Source organism: Salmo salar, chromosome ssa18 (genome assembly GCF_905237065.1).
Source record: "Salmo salar chromosome ssa18, Ssal_v3.1, whole genome shotgun sequence".
In the NCBI taxonomy this organism is placed as follows: domain Eukaryota; kingdom Metazoa; phylum Chordata; class Actinopteri; order Salmoniformes; family Salmonidae; genus Salmo; species Salmo salar.
Window position 1 is genome coordinate 32715282 of NC_059459.1, and position 17168 is coordinate 32732449.

At 43.6% G+C, this 17168-nt stretch overlaps 1 protein-coding gene across 6 annotated transcripts in view; it reads right to left on the reverse strand.

Moving 5' to 3' along the window:
• The window catches only part of LOC106560244 (collagen alpha-1(XIX) chain), a 242966-nt gene that overhangs the window by 178568 nt on the left and 47230 nt on the right, over positions 1–17168 (reverse strand). For all 6 annotated transcript variants that reach the window (XR_006760420.1, XM_045701046.1, XM_045701045.1 and 3 more), the window contains exon 14: positions 8205–8249. Coding sequence is in view for 5 of the 6 variants with exons in the window: in XM_045701046.1 (XP_045557002.1) it covers positions 8205–8249 (45 nt within the window). In the remaining variant the exon portion in view is untranslated. The remainder of the gene's footprint in view (positions 1–8204; positions 8250–17168) is intronic.

Below are 17168 nucleotides of genomic sequence, written 5' to 3' on the forward strand. Positions count from 1 at the left end.
CTGTTAGTCAGCACCTAGATTACAGTTGACTGTCTGTTAGTCAGCACCTAGCCTACAGGTGACTCTCTGTTAGTCAGCACCTAGCCTACAGTTGACTCTCTCTTAGTCAGCACCTAGCCTACAGTTTACTCTCTGTTAGTCAGCACCTAGCCTACAGTTGACTATCTGTTAGTCAGCACCTAGCCTACAGTTGACTCTCTCTTAGTCAGCACCTAGCCTACAGTTGACTGTCTGTTAGTCAGCACCTAGCCTACAGTTGACTATCTGTTAGTCAGCACCTAGCCTACAGTTTACACTCCGTTAGTCAGCACCTAGCCGACAGTTCACTCTCCGTTAGTCAGCACCTAGCCTACAGTTTACTCTCCGTTAGTCAGCACCTTGTCTACAGTTGACTCTGTTAGTCAGCACCTAGCCTACAGTTTACTCTCTGTTAGTCAGAACCTTGCCTACAGTTGACTCTCTGTTAGTCAGCACCTAGCCTACAGTTTACTCTCTGTTAGTCAGAACCTTGCCTACAGTTGACTCTGTTAGTCAGCACCTAGCCTACAGTTTACTCTCTGTTAGTCAGAACCTTGCCTACAGTTGACTCTGTTAGTCAGCACCTAGCCTACAGTTGACTCTCTGTTAGTCAGCACCTAGCCTACAGTTTACTCTCTGTTAGTCAGAACCTTGCCTACAGTTGACTCTGTTAGTCAGCACCTAGCCTACAGTTTAGTCTCTGTTAGTCAGCACCTAGCCTACAGTTTACTGTCCGTTAGTCAGCACCTAGTCTACAGTAAACTCTCTGTTAGTCAGCACTTAGTCTACAGTTTACTCTCTGTTAGTCAGCACCTAGCCTACAGTTTACTCTCTGTTAGTCAGAACCTTGCCTACAGTTGACTCTGTTAATCAGCACCTAGCCTACAGTTTACTCTCCGTTAGTCAGAACCTAGCCTACAGTTTACTGTCTGTTAGTCAGCACCTAGCCTACAGTTTACTCTCTGTTAGTCAGAACCTAGCCTACAGTTCACTCTCTGTTAGTCAGAACCTTGCCTACAGTTGACTCTGTTAGTCAGCACCTAGCCTACAGTTTACTCTCTGTTAGTCAGAACCTTGCCTACAGTTGACTCTGTTAGTCAGCACCTAGCCTACAGTTTAGTCTCTGTTAGTCAGAACCTTGCCTACAGTTGATTCTGTTAGTCAGCACCTAGCCTACAGTTTACTCTCTGTTAGTCAGCACCTAGCCTACAGTTTACTCTCTGTTAGTCAGCACCGAGCCTACAGTTTACTCTCTGTTATTCAGCACCTAGCCTACAGGTTACTCTCTGTTAGTCAGAACCTTGCCTACAGTTGACTCTGTTAGTCAGCACCTAGCCTACAGTTTACTCTCTGTTAGTCAGCACCTAGCCTACAGTTTACTGTCCGTTAGTCAGCACCTATTCTACAGTAAACTCTCTGTTAGTCAGCACCTAGTCTACAGTTTACTCTCCGTTAGTCAGCACCTAGCCTACAGTTGACTCTCTGTTAGTCAGCACCTAGCCTACAGTTTACTCTCTGTTAGTCAGCACTTAGCCTACAGTTTATTTTCCGTTAGTCAGCACCTAGTCTACAGTTTCCTCTCTGTTAGTCAGCACCTAGCCTACAGTTGACTCTCCGTTAGTCAGAAACTAGCCTACAGTTTACTCTCTCTTAGTCAGCACCTAGCCTACAGTTTATTCTCCGTTAGTCAGCACCTAGCCTACAGTTTACTCTCTGTTAGTCAGCACCTAGCCTACAGTTGACTCTGTTAGTAAGCACCTAGTCTACAGCTGACTATCCGTTAGTCAGCACCTAGCCTACAGTTTATTTTCCGTTAGTCAGCACCTAGCCTACAGTTTACTCTCTGTCAGTCAGCACCTAGTCTACAGTTTACTCTGTTAGTCAGCACCTAGCCTACAGTTTACTCTCTTTTAGTCAGCACCTAGTCTACAGTTTACTCTCTCTTAGTCAGCACTTAGCCTACAGTTTACTCTCCGTTAGTCAGCACCTAGCCTACTGTTTACTATACGTTAGTCAGCACCTAGTCTACAGTTTACTCTGTTAGTCAACACCTAGCCTACAGTTTACTCTCTGTCAGTCAGCACCTAGCCTACAGTTTACTCTCTGTTAGTCAGCACCTAGTCTACAGTTTACTCTCTCTTAGTCAGCACTTAGCCTACAGTTTACTCTCCGTTAGTCAGCACCTAGCCTACTGTTTACTCTCAGTCAGCACCTAGCCTACAGTTGACTCTGTTAGTCAGCACCTAGCCTACAGTTGACTCTCTGTTAGTCAGCACCTAGCCTACAGTTTACTCTCTGTTAGTCAGCACCGAGCCTACAGTTTACTCTCTGTTAGTCAGCACCTAGCCTACAGTTTACTCTCTGTTAGTCAGAACCTTGCCTACAGTTGACTCTGTTAGTCAGCACCTAGCCTACAGTTGACTCTCTCTTAGTCAGCACCTAGCCTACAGTTGACTGTCTGTTAGTCAGCACCTAGCCTACAGTTGACTATCTGTTAGTCAGCACCTAGCCTACAGTTTACACTCCGTTAGTCAGCACCTAGCCGACAGTTCACTCTCCGTTAGTCAGCACCTAGCCTACAGTTTACTCTCCGTTAGTCAGCACCTTGTCTACAGTTGACTCTGTTAGTCAGCACCTAGCCTACAGTTTACTCTCTGTTAGTCAGAACCTTGCCTACAGTTGACTCTCTGTTAGTCAGCACCTAGCCTACAGTTTACTCTCTGTTAGTCAGAACCTTGCCTACAGTTGACTCTGTTAGTCAGCACCTAGCCTACAGTTTACTCTCTGTTAGTCAGAACCTTGCCTACAGTTGACTCTGTTAGTCAGCCCCTAGCCTACAGTTTACTCTCTGTTAGTCAGAACCTTGCCTACAGTTGACTCTGTTAGTCAGCACCTAGCCTACAGTTTAGTCTCTGTTAGTCAGCACCTAGCCTACAGTTTACTGTCCGTTAGTCAGCACCTAGTCTACAGTAAACTCTCTGTTAGTCAGCACTTAGTCTACAGTTTACTCTCTGTTAGTCAGCACCTAGCCTACAGTTTACTCTCTGTTAGTCAGAACCTTGCCTACAGTTGACTCTGTTAATCAGCACCTAGCCTACAGTTTACTCTCCGTTAGTCAGAACCTAGCCTACAGTTTACTGTCTGTTAGTCAGCACCTAGCCTACAGTTTACTCTCTGTTAGTCAGAACCTAGCCTACAGTTCACTCTCTGTTAGTCAGAACCTTGCCTACAGTTGACTCTGTTAGTCAGCACCTAGCCTACAGTTTACTCTCTGTTAGTCAGAACCTTGCCTACAGTTGACTCTGTTAGTCAGCACCTAGCCTACAGTTTAGTCTCTGTTAGTCAGAACCTTGCCTACAGTTGATTCTGTTAGTCAGCACCTAGCCTACAGTTTACTCTCTGTTATTCAGCACCTAGCCTACAGGTTACTCTCTGTTAGTCAGCACCGAGCCTACAGTTTACTCTCTGTTATTCAGCACCTAGCCTACAGGTTACTCTCTGTTAGTCAGAACCTTGCCTACAGTTGACTCTGTTAGTCAGCACCTAGCCTACAGTTTACTCTCTGTTAGTCAGCACCTAGCCTACAGTTTACTGTCCGTTAGTCAGCACCTATTCTACAGTAAACTCTCTGTTAGTCAGCACCTAGTCTACAGTTTACTCTCCGTTAGTCAGCACCTAGCCTACAGTTGACTCTCTGTTAGTCAGCACCTAGCCTACAGTTTACTCTCTGTTAGTCAGCACTTAGCCTACAGTTTATTTTCCGTTAGTCAGCACCTAGTCTACAGTTTCCTCTCTGTTAGTCAGCACCTAGCCTACAGTTGACTCTCCGTTAGTCAGAAACTAGCCTACAGTTTACTCTCTCTTAGTCAGCACCTAGCCTACAGTTTATTCTCCGTTAGTCAGCACCTAGCCTACAGTTTACTCTCTGTTAGTCAGCACCTAGCCTACAGTTGACTCTGTTAGTAAGCACCTAGTCTACAGCTGACTATCCGTTAGTCAGCACCTAGCCTACAGTTTATTTTCCGTTAGTCAGCACCTAGCCTACAGTTTACTCTCTGTCAGTCAGCACCTAGTCTACAGTTTACTCTGTTAGTCAGCACCTAGCCTACAGTTTACTCTCTGTCAGTCAGCACCTAGCCTACAGTTTACTCTCTTTTAGTCAGCACCTAGTCTACAGTTTACTCTCTCTTAGTCAGCACTTAGCCTACAGTTTACTCTCCGTTAGTCAGCACCTAGCCTACTGTTTACTATACGTTAGTCAGCACCTAGTCTACAGTTTACTCTGTTAGTCAGCACCTAGCCTACAGTTTACTCTCTGTCAGTCAGCACCTAGCCTACAGTTTACTCTCTGTTAGTCAGCACCTAGTCTACAGTTTACTCTCTCTTAGTCAGCACTTAGCCTACAGTTTACTCTCCGTTAGTCAGCACCTAGCCTACTGTTTACTCTCAGTCAGCACCTAGCCTACAGTTGACTCTGTTAGTCAGCACCTAGCCTACAGTTGACTCTCTGTTAGTCAGCACCTAGCCTACAGTTTACTCTCTGTTAGTCAGCACCGAGCCTACAGTTTACTCTCTGTTAGTCAGCACCTAGCCTACAGTTTACTCTCTGTTAGTCAGAACCTTGCCTACAGTTGACTCTGTTAGTCAGCACCTAGCCTACAGTTTACTCTCTGTTAGTCAGCACCTAGCCTACAGTTTACTCTCCGTTAGTCAGAACCTAGCCTACAGTTGACTGTCTGTTAGTCAGCACCTAGCCTACAGTTTACTCTCTGTTAGTCAGAACCTAGCCTACAGTTCACTCTCTGTTAGTCAGCACCTAGCCTACTGTTTACTCTCAGTCAGCACCTAGCCTACAGTTGACTGTCTGATTGTCAGCACCTAGCCTACAGTTTACTCTCTGTCAGTCAGCACCTAGTCTACAGTTTACTCTGTTAGTCAGCACCTAGCCTACAGTTTACTCTCTGTCAGTCAGCACCTAGCCTACAGTTTACTCTCTTTTAGTCAGCACCTAGTCTACAGTTTACTCTCTCTTAGTCAGCACTTAGCCTACAGTTTACTCTCCGTTAGTCAGCACCTAGCCTACTGTTTACTATACGTTAGTCAGCACCTAGCCTGCAGTTGACTCTCTGTTAGTCAGCACCTAGCCTACAGTTTACTCTCTGTTAGTCAGCACCTAGCCTACAGTTTACTCTCTGTCAGTCAGCACCTAGTCTACAGTTTACTCTGTTAGTCAGCACCTAGCCTACAGTTTACTCTCTGTCAGTCAGCACCTAGCCTACAGTTTACTCTCTGTTAGTCAGCACCTAGTCTACAGTTTACTCTCTCTTAGTCAGCACTTAGTCTACAGTTTACTCTCCGTTAGTCAGCACCTAGCCTACTGTTTACTCTCAGTCAGCACCTAGCCTACAGTTGACTCTCTGTTAGTCAGCACCTAGCCTACAGTTTACTATCTGTTAGTCAGCACCTAGCCTACAGTTTACTCTCTGTTATTCAGCACCTACTCTACAGTTTACTCTCCGTTAGTCAGCACCTAGCCTACAGTTTACTCTCTGTTAGTCAGCACCTAGCCTACAGTTGACTCTTTGTTAGTCAGCACCTAGCCTACAGTTTACTCTCTGTTAGTCAGCACCTAGCCTACAGTTGACTCTCTGTTAGTCAGCACCTAGCTTACAGTTGACTGTCTGTTAGTCAGCATCTAGCTTACAGTTGACTCTCTGTTAGTCAGCACCGAGCCTACAGTTGACTCTCTGTTAGTCAGCACCTAGCTTACAGTTGACTGTCTGTTAGTCAGCACCTAGCCTACAGGTGACTCTCTGTTAGTCAGCACCTAGCCTACAGTTGACTCTCTCTTAGTCAGCACCTAGCCTACAGTTTACTCTCTTTTAGTCAGCACCTAGCCTACAGTTGACTATCTGTCAGTCAGCACCTAGCCTACAGTTGACTCTCTCTTAGTCAGCACCTAGCCTACAGTTGACTGTCTGTTAGTCAGCACCTAGCCTACAGTTTACTCTCTGTTAGTCAGAACCTTGCCTACAGTTGACTCTGTTAGTCAGCACCTAGCCTACAGTTTACTCTCTGTTAGTCAGAACCTAGCCTACAGTTCACTCTCTGTTAGTCAGAACCTTGCCTACAGTTGACTCTGTTAGTCAGCACCTATACTACAGTTGACTCTCTGTTAGTCAGCACCTAGCCTACGTTTACTCTCTGTTAGTCAGAACCTTGCCTACAGTTGACTCTGTTAGTCAGCACCTAGCCTACAGTTTACTCTCTGTTAGTCAGAACCTTGCCTACAGTTGACTCTGTTAGTCAGCACCTAGCCTACAGTTTACTCTCTGTTAGTCAGCACCTAGCCTACAGTTTACTCTCTGTTAGTCAGCACCGAGCCTACAGTTTACTCTCTGTTAGTCAGCACCTAGCCTACAGTTTACTCTCTGTTAGTCAGAACCTTGCCTACAGTTGACTCTGTTAGTCAGCACCTAGCCTACAGTTTACTCTCTGTTAGTCAGAACCTTGCCTACAGTTGACTCTGTTAGTCAGCACCTAGCCTACAGTTTACTCTCCATTAGTCAGAACCTAGCCTACAGTTGACTGTCTGTTAGTCAGCACCTAGCCTACAGTTTACTCTCTGTTAGTCAGAACCTAGCCTACAGTTCACTCTCTGTTAGTCAGCACCTAGCCTACTGTTTACTCTCAGTCAGCACCTAGCCTACAGTTGACTGTCTGATTGTCAGCACCTAGCCTACAGTTTACTGTCCGTTAGTCGGCACCTAGTGTAACCGATGTGAAATGGCTAGTTAGTTAGCGGTGGTGCACGCTAATTGCGTTTCAATCGTTGACGTCACTCGCTCTGAGACCTGAAGTGGTTGTTCCCCTTGCGTTGCAAGGGCCGTGGCTTTTGTGGCGCGATGGGTAACGATGCTTCGTGGGGTGTCAGTTGTTGATGTGCACAGAGGGTCCCTGGTTCAAGCCCAGGTTGGGGCGAGGAGAGGGATGGAATCTATTCTGTTACATTGGTGCTGTGACCCGGATCACTGGTTGCTGCAGAAAAAGGAGGAGGTCAAAAGGGAGGTGAGTGGAACCGATGTGAAATGGCTAGTTAGTTAGCGGTGGTGCGCGCTAATTGCGTTTCAATCAGTGACGTCACTCGCTCTGCGACCTTAAGTAGTTGTTCCCCTTGCGCTGCAAGGGCCGCGGCTTTTGTGGCGCGATGGGTAACGATGCTTCGTGGGGTGTCAGTTGTTGATGTGTGCAGAGGGTCCCTGGTTTGAGCCCAGGTTGGAGCTAGGAGAGGGACGGAATCTATACTGTTACAATAGCCTACAGTTTACTCTCCGTTAGTCAGCACCTAGCCAACAGTTTACTGTCCGTTAATCAGCACCGAGCCAACAGTTTACTGTCCGTTAATCAGCACCTAGCCTACAGTTGACACTGTTAGTCAGCACCTAGCCTACACCTGACTATCCGTTAGTCAGCACCTAGCCTAAATTATATTTTCCGTTAGTCAGCACCTAGTCTACAGTTTATTTTCCATTAGTCAGCACCTAGCCTACAGTTTACTCTCTGTTAGTCAGCACCTAGCCTACAGTTTACTCTCTGTTAGTCAGCACCTAGCCTACAGTTTACTCTCTGTTAGTCAGCACCTAGCCTACAGTTCACTCTCCGTTAGTCAGCACCTAGCCTACATTGACTGTCTGTTAGTCAGCACCTAGCCTACAGTTGTCTGTCTGTTAGTCAGCACCTAGCCTACAGTTCACTCTCCGTTAGTCAGCACCTAGCCTACAGTTGACTGTCTGTTAGTCAGCACCTAGCCTACAGTTGACTCTCTGTTAGTCAGCACCTAGCCTATAGTTGACTCTCCGTTAATCAGCACCTAGCCTACAGTTTACTCTCCGTTAGTCAGCACCTAGTCTACAGTTGACTCTCTGTTAGTCAGCACCTAGCCTACAGTTTACTCTCTGTTAGTCAGCACCTAGTCTACAGTTTACTCTCTGTTAGTCAGCACCTAGTCTACAGTTGACTCTCTGTTAGTCAGCACCTAGCCTACAGTTGACTCTCCGTTAGTCAGCACCTAGCCTACAGTTGACTGTCTGTTTGTCATCACCTCTACAAACATCTTGGGGTGTACATCAGCTCATGCTATTTACTAATATTTAAAGCCAAACCATAGATGAGGGATTATGACTTACTTGATCACCTTTGGGGCCAATAGGACCTGAGTCTCCTTTCAAGCCCTGGGAACAAACACATAAATCAGACACCTTTCTGTTGTCAAAAAGAACAAAGACATTAGACACCTTTATGTTGTCAATAAAGAACAAAGACATTAGACACCTTTAGGTTGTCAATAAAGAACAAAGACAGACACCTTTATGTTGTCAATAAAGAACAAAGACATTAGACACCTTTATGTTGTCAATAAAGAACAAAGACATTAGACACCTTTAGGTTGTCAAAAAAGAACAAAGACATTTTTCCAGTCAGTACCTAGCCTACAGTTTACTCTCTGTTAGTCAGCACCTAGCCTACAGTTTACTCTCTGTTAGTCAGCACCTAGCCTACAGTTCACTCTCTGTTAGTCAGCACCTAGCTTACAGTTTACTCTCTGTTAGTCAGCACCGAGCCTACAGTTTGCTCTCTGTTAGTCAGCACCTAGCCTACAGTTCACTCTCTGTTAGTCAGCACCTAGCCTACAGTTTACTCTCTGTTAGTCAGCACCGAGCCTACAGTTTGCTCTCTGTTAGTCAGTACCTAGCCTACAGTTTACTCTCTGTTAGTCAGCAACTAGCCTACAGTTTACTCTCTGTTAGTCAGCACCGAGCCTACAGTTTGCTCTCTGTTAGTCAGTACCTAGCCTACAGTTTACTCTCTGTTAGTCAGCACCTAGCCTACAGTTGACTCTCTGTTAGTCAGCACCTAGCCTACAGTTGACTCTCTGTTAGTCAGCACCTAGCCTACAGTTTACTCTCCGTTAGTCAGCACCTAGCCTACAGTTTACTCTCCGTTAGTCAGCACCTAGCCTACAGTTTACTCTACGTTAGTCAGCACCTAGCCTACAGTTGACTCTCTGTTAGTCAGCACCTAGCCTACAGTTCACTCTCTGTTAGTCAGCACCTAGCCTACAGTTGACTCTCTGTTAGTCAGCACCTAGCCTACAGTTTACTCTCTGTTGGTCAGCACCTAGCCTACAGTTTACTCTCTGTTAGTCAGCACCGAGCCTACAGTTTGCTCTCTGTTAGTCAATACCTAGCCTACAGTTTACTCTCTGTTAGTCAGCACCTAGCCTACAGTTTACTCTCTGTTAGTCAGCACCTAGCCTACAGTTTACTCTCTGTTAGTCAGTACCTAGCCTACAGTTTACTCTCTGTTAGTCAGCACCTAGTCTTCAGTTTATGCTCCGTTAGTCAGCACCCAGGACATGCCACTCCTCAGAGCCTGGTTCCTCTCTAGGTTTCTTCCTAGGTTCCTGCCTTCTAGGGAGTTTTTCCTAGCCACTGTGCTTCTACATCTGCATTGCTTGCTGTTTGGGGTTTTAGGCTGTGTTTCTGTATAAGCACTTTGTGACAACTGCTGCTGTAAAAAGTCCTTTACAAAATAGATTTTACTGATTGATTGATTAGTGTTTTGGCTTGACATGTGCTGCTGATATCTGTGTCCGCAGGTATCGGGGTCTCTGAATAGTCCAGGAAACTCTTTGTCAAATGTCTTTGTACTTAGAGTCAGTCGGAATCATAGACAACTACTGGTCCTGCAGGACTAAACAGAGAAGTACAGCAACATAACTCTGTGTAGGTGGTCCAATGAAAAACACATTGTTTGTCCTTATAGTGTAGATCATCCTTAAGAAAACCAATGTCTCTATGATAATCCAATCAAAAAGTGATAGGAGTCAAACCATGGTCAAAATTAGGGTGACTAAATCAACGGAGGCCAGAGAAGAAAAGTGGTCATAAATCAGGAGAATATCATCGCGTCAGCTAGTCTGGAATACAGGTTTTTTGAAGCAAACCACTCGATTTCGCCTCTACGTTATATTGGTATCGAACATGTCACCCTCCCTAGGAGAGGGTATGACCTCGACAATTTATTGTTAAAACGAAAGGCTGCCTGGATCTTTAATTTAAAGACCCTTGCTCCCTTCGGTCTCAACGTAGACTTTGATCTGAAGCCATTCTTGTGATTATTGTGATTGTGCCATTGTAAATGTTTGTAGGCTTATGTAGCAAAATTGTATCTATGATCGTACGCTATCCATTTGTTTTTTGTATGCTATTTTAATATCTGAGAATTAACCAATGACATCAGGCCACACCCGGCCATGATTACAGACCCCTGTGTGTGTCTTTTGACACTATATAAACGAGTCATCCCACAGTGTTTGTCATTATACCCTGATGAAGACAGCTTGTCTGTCGAAACGTTGGACATAAATATTATTGCATCTGAGCTCCTAGAGTGTGCGGCTCTCCTTTATTCTCTAAATATGAAAATGGCCAAACTCTCTAAATATATTTGTCACGACTTCCGCCGAAGTTGGTTCCTCTCCGCGTTTGGTTCCTCTCCGCGTTCGGCGGTCGACGTCACCGACCTTCTAGCCATCGCCGATCCATTTTTCATTATCCATTGGTTTTGTCTTGTCTTCCATCACACCTGGTTTCAATTCCATCAATTACATGTTGTGTATTTAACCCTCTGTTCCCCCCATGTCCTTGTCCGTAATTGTTTGTTGTAGTGCTTGTGCACGGTATGCTGGTAGTTACTGGGTTTTGTTTGACCCATTTATTGTATTATTCTGTTGACGGTGGTTTACGGTTATTAAACACAACCGTTGTAAATCAGTTTCCACTCTCCTGCGCCTGACTTCTCTGCCGCCAGTAGCATGGCATTACAATATATCTCTGGGCTTCAAGTTCAATGGTAAACCTGTAATCCAGAGGCGAAAGAAACACACACCTATTTAGGCGAGGTGCTGGCTAGCGGAGTGGAACACTTGAAAAAATAGTGTTCTAATCCTAGACATTCAGTTAGATTGTTTCAATATTCCCCATGTTATGTAATGTTAACAGGAGCTAACACGGCTGTCATAGGATTCTGTAGTGTCATGTAAATGCTTCATAATGCAGAAAACTCAATGTCCCAACTTTGGTCAGGCCTACATGATGAACTGTCTGTTAGTAACATAGTATACAGTAATAATGCCCAGTCTGTCCAACTGGCTTGTTTTTCACATCATGTACGATAGATATATAGATAGATAGATAGATAGATAGATAGATAGATAGATAGATAGATAGATAGATAGATAGATAGATAGATAGATAGATAGATACTGATATTAAAACATGGCTTTGTCACCAGACATGTGTTATTGTCACGCCCTGACCAGGTGAACTCGGGTATTTTGGTCAAGGTGTGTCATGTTGGGTATTTTTCCTTGGTTTGTTTTCTATGTTTGCGTTATAGCCTTGTGTTAGCTCTATGTGGGTTATTTCTATGTTGGGTTCTGTCGATTCCCAATCAGAGACAGCTGTTGCTAGTTGTCTCTGATTGGGATCACATTTAAGTTCCTCTTTCCCCCACGCTGTTTGTGGGGTGTTGTCTCTTTGTTTTGAGCAGTTAACGTATCGGCAGTTTCTTGGTTTTGTGTACGTGTTTATTTCAGTGTTAAGAATAAACATGTGTTCGCTCCCAGCTGTGCTTTGGTCCTCTTCCTCATCACCCGACGACGAACGGTACAGTTATGTTATAATAGATAACACATTTTAACCCAATTTCATCATCTGATTTCATTTGGACTTTAACACATTACAGTAAAATACACTTGGTAAGAAGTCAGAATACCCCATTTAACCAAGCATAGTTCCCTAGACATAATAAACTAATGGACACTATATCAATATTACTGCATGAAAACTAGCCAGCTGGCTAAATCTCTCACATTTAAAGAAATGTTCAGTGATGTGCTTTGTCCCAGTCACATAAATACACACATAAATGAATCTCTACAGTACAGCTATTGATTGTACAGTATAAGAAACTGTTGAGACCATACCAGACAGCTTCATCATGTTTAGCCGCCATACATAAAAACGCACTGACTGCAGATTCTCAACTTCAACTGCTGCATTTTAATGTGTGAACATTCAGCGGTGTTGACTTTACCAATAGTAATATAAATCACCCAGAGCCATTTTAATGTTAGATCAACATCCCCTACTAGTATAGCACTGTCAGTGTCAGTTTCCCTATCTGCAGGTCTGGATCGATATTTATGATGCAGGAACAAATTCATGATAAACTGATCTGAACTATAGGCTTAGATATATGGTATTCTATAGGTTTATAGTGATGTTGGTGTTCTATAGGTTTAAAATGGTATTCTATAGGGTTATAGTGGTATTCTATAGGTTTATAGTGGTATTCTATAGGTTTATAGTGATGGTGGTATTCTATAGGTTTATAGTGGTATTCTATAGGTTTATATTGGTATTCTATAGGTTTATAGTTACAGTGGTATTCTACAGGTTTATAGTGATGGTGGTATTCTATAGGTTTATAGTTATAGTGGTATTCTATAGGTTTATAGTGGTATTCTATAGGTTTATAGTTACAGTGGTATTCTACAGATTTATAGTGATGGTGGTATGCTATAGGTTTATAGTTATAGTGGTATTCTATAGGTTTATAGGGGTATTCTATAGGTTTATAGTGGTATTCTATAGGTTTATAGTGATGGTGGTATTCTATAGGTTTATAATGGTATTCTATAAGTTTATAGTTACAGTGGTATTTTACAGGTTTATAGTGATGGTGGTATTCTATAGGTTTATAGTGATGGTGGTATTCTATAGGTTTATAGTGGTATTCTATAGGTTTATAGTGGTATTCCATAGGTTTATAGTTACAGTGGTATTCTATAGGGTTATAGTGATGGTGGTATTCTATAGGTTTATAGTGGTATTCTATAGGTTTATAGTTATAGTGGTATTCTACAGGTTTATAGTGATGGTGGTATTCTATAGGTTTATAGTGATGGTGGTATTCTATAGGTTTATAATGGTATTCTATAGGTTTATAGTTATATTCTATAGGTTTATAGTTATAGTGGTATTCAATAGGTTTATAGTGATGGTGGTATTCTATAGGTTTATAGTGGTAATCTATAAGTTTATAGTGATGGTGGTATTCTATAGGTTTATAATGATGGTGGTATTCTATAGGTTTATAGTGGTATTCTATAGGTTTATAGTGATAGTGGTATTCTATAGGTTTATAATGGTATTCTATAGGTTTATAGTGGTATTCTATAGGTTTATAGTTATAGTGATATTCTATAGGTTTATAGTGGTATTCTATAGGTTTATAGTGATAGTGGTATTCTATAGGTTTATAATGATGGTGGTATTCTATAGGTTTATAGTGGTATTCTATAGGTTTATAGTGGTATTCTATAGGTTTATAGTTATAGTGATATTCTATAGGTTTATAGTGATGGTGGTATTCTATAGGTTTATAATGGCATTCTATTGGTTTATAGTGGTATTCTATAGGTTTATAGTGATGGTGGTATTCTATAGGTTTATAGTTACATTGGTATTCTATAGGTTTATAGTGATGGTGGTATTCTATAGGTTTATAGTGATATTCTATAGGTTTATAGTGGTAATCTATAGGTTTATAGTGGTATTCTATAGGTTTATAGTGATAGTGGTATTCTATAGGTTTATAGTGATGGTGGTATTCTATAGGTTTATAGTGATATTCTATAGGTTTATAGTGGTATTCTATAGGTTTATAGTTACAGTGGTATTCTATTGGTTTATAGTGATGGTGGTATTCTATAGGTTTATAGTGATGGTGGTATTCTATAGGTTTATAGTGATATTCTATAGGCTTATAGTGATGGTGGTAATCTATAGGTTTATATTGGTATTCTATATGTTTACAGTTACAGTGCTATTCTATAGGTTTATAGTGATGGTGGTATTCTATAGGTTTATAGTTAAGCTATAGAACATTTGGACACTTGATCATGTATTGATCTCATAAGACATTCAAATAACCCAGACCATAAACCAGGTTATTAACACTTTACAGTGTGTCAAGGGATTTTACCCATCACAGTACCTGAGCTGACCATGGATTGAATAGAATGTCTTAAGTTTTTAGTGGATTAAACTCCACGGTAACAGACTAGAACCTTGCACTTTGAGGGACATTTCAAAAAAAGTATATATGTTTTTATTTAACCTTTATTTATCTAGGCAAGTCAGTTAAAAACAAATCCTTATTTACAATTACGGCCTACATCGGCCAAACCTGGACGACACTGGGCCAGTTGTGCGCCGTCCTATGGGACTCCCAATCACGGCTGGTTGTGATACATCCTGGATTTAAAAGCCCCATTTCCACTGGATGGGATAGCCCTGGTCATTTAAATGGTTTATTTCTACAGAGAAGTTTGATACACCCACTAAAGGCAGTGGACCGCTGGAAGACTAGCTGTCGTCATGGCATCAGCTAATGGTACCTCTTCAGCAAATGCAAACATCTGGATCTAGTACAATACTCACTCAATTATTACACAAATGTTAAGGGTTCAGAATAAGAATAAAACATACTGAATAGGTATTTACATTTGTTCTGATTCCACTGTCCAAATATCCTCCTACATGTTTTAGCTCTATATTCAACCTACTCTATAGATCCATCCTGGCCCAGTTTACAACCTGTAAGACCTGGGTTCAAATACTATTTGAATCATACTTTATCTGGGCTTGATTGAGCTTGCCTGTCTTACTGGACCAGTAGAATAGTCTCAAAACTGCAAACACCGCCCTCTGGCACTCCAGACAGGCTATAGCAAACTTATAAATTGTTTTAAAGATTTCAAATAGTATTTGAAGCCAGGTCTGCTGCTTAACACTGTGGTGGTATGAAGGAACAACATAGAGAATGTAGTGGGCTGACACTGAGGCCACTTCTAAATGATGTATGTTGTTGATCTTTAGAGAAAGGTTCCCTCTCTCCCTCTCTGCTGTCTGCTGAAGATAATGATGTCTTTAGGGAGAGAGTGGACCTTTTCCTCCCTTTTACTCTCCCTTCCTCCCCCTTTTCACCCTCTCCCTTCATTTTCCTCTGATTTCCTCTCTTTCCTCGCCGTTCCCGTCTCCCTCAGAGTAACCCAGTTAGAAAGAGATACAGAGAGGGATTGGAAAAGAGAGAGGCAGAGGCTGGACCTTTTTCCTTCCCTGTCCTGTCTTCCTAAGATCAGACCAGTAAAGACCGTGATATCTCTGTCCTGTCTCCCTAAGATCAGACCAGTAAAGACCATGATATCTCTGTCCTGTCTCCCTAAGATCAGACCAGTATAGACCATGATATCTCTGTCCTGTCTCCCTAAGATCAGACCAGTAAAGACCATGATATCTCTGTCCTGTCTCCCTAAGATCAGACCAGTAAAGACCATGATATCTCTGTCCTGTCTCCCTAAGATCAGACCAGTAAAGACCACAATATCATTGTCCTGTCTCCCTAAGATCAGACCAGTAAAGACCATGATATCTCTGTCCTGTCTTCCTAAGATCAGACCAGTAAAGACCATGATATCTCTGTCCTGTCTCCCTAAGATCAGACCAGTAAAGACCATGATATCTCTGTCCTGTCTTCCTAAGATCAGACCAGTAAAGACCATGATATCTCTGTCCTGTCTCCCTAAGATCAGACCAGTAAAGACCATGATATCTCTGTCCTGTCTCCCTAAGATCAGACCAGTATAGACCATGATATCTCTGTCCTGTCTCCCTAAGATCAGACCAGTAAAGACCATGATATCTCTGACCATGATATCTCTGCCTCCTTGCTTAGAGGCTGGGGCTCAGACCACATATCTAGGCAGGGAGAGGGAGAGAGAGAGGGAGAGACAACTCTTGTTAGCCTCTGCTCAGTGCTCTTGGGCCTTGTGACAGGCAGGCAGGGAGGGATGGGAGGCAGGGATGGGAGGATTTGAGTCTTTGCTCTAGCGCTGACTCTAGCTCTGACTCTAGCGCTGAATCTAGCGCTGAATCTAGCGCTGACTCTAGCTCTGAATCTAGCTCTGACTCTAGCTCTGACTCTAGCTCTGACTCTAGCGCTGACTCTAGCTCTGAATCTAGCTCTGACTCTAGCGCTGACTCTAGCGCTGACTCTAGCTCTGACTCTAGCGCTGAATCTAGCGCTGAATCTAGCGCTGACTCTAGCTCTGAATCTAGCTCTGACTCTAGCGCTGACTCTAGCGCTGACTCTAGCTCTGAATCTAGCTCTGACTCTAGCTCTGAATCTAGCTCTGACTCTAGCTCTGAATCTAGCTCTGAATCTAGCGCTGACTCTAGCGCTGACTCTAGCGCTGACTCTAGCACTGACTCTAGCACTGACTCTAGCTCTGACTCTAGCGCTGACTCTAGCGCTGACTCTAGCGCTGACTCTAGCGCTGACTCTAGAGTTTACAGTTGGCTACATTGGTTACATATCACCAGGCAAATTCAATACCAAGTATTTGAAATTATTTGAAGTAGTATTTGAACCCAGGTCTACTCTGCTCAGTCTATGTCCTCTCTTTCTCTCCTGCAGCAGCACGGGTGAGACGATACAGGTCTACTCTGCTCAGTCTCTGTCCTCTCTGTCTCTCCTGCAGCAGCACGGTGTGAGAAGATACAGGGAGCTGTGTACGCTAGGCTTGCTAATTACACACGGCGCTGTGCCTCCCTCGCTCTGACAGCGCCCAGGCCACAATACCTACACACACACACCTACACACATGGCACTGTGCCTCCTTTGCTCCGACAGTGCCCGGGCTACAACACACACACGCACGCACACACCTACACACACCCACACACGTGGCACTGCGCCTCCCTCGCTCTGACAGCGCCCAGGCCACAGCACACACACAGCACTGCACCTCTCTCGCTCCGACAGCGCCCAGGCCACAGCACACACACAGCACTGTGCCTCTCTCACTCTGACAGCGCCCAGGCCACAACAACACAATCTGGCAGCTCTCTCGCTCTGACAGCTCCCAGGCCACAACAACACAATCTGGCAGCTCTCTCACTCTGACAGCTCCCAGGCCACAACAACACAATCTGGCAGCTCTCTCACTCTGACAGCGCCCA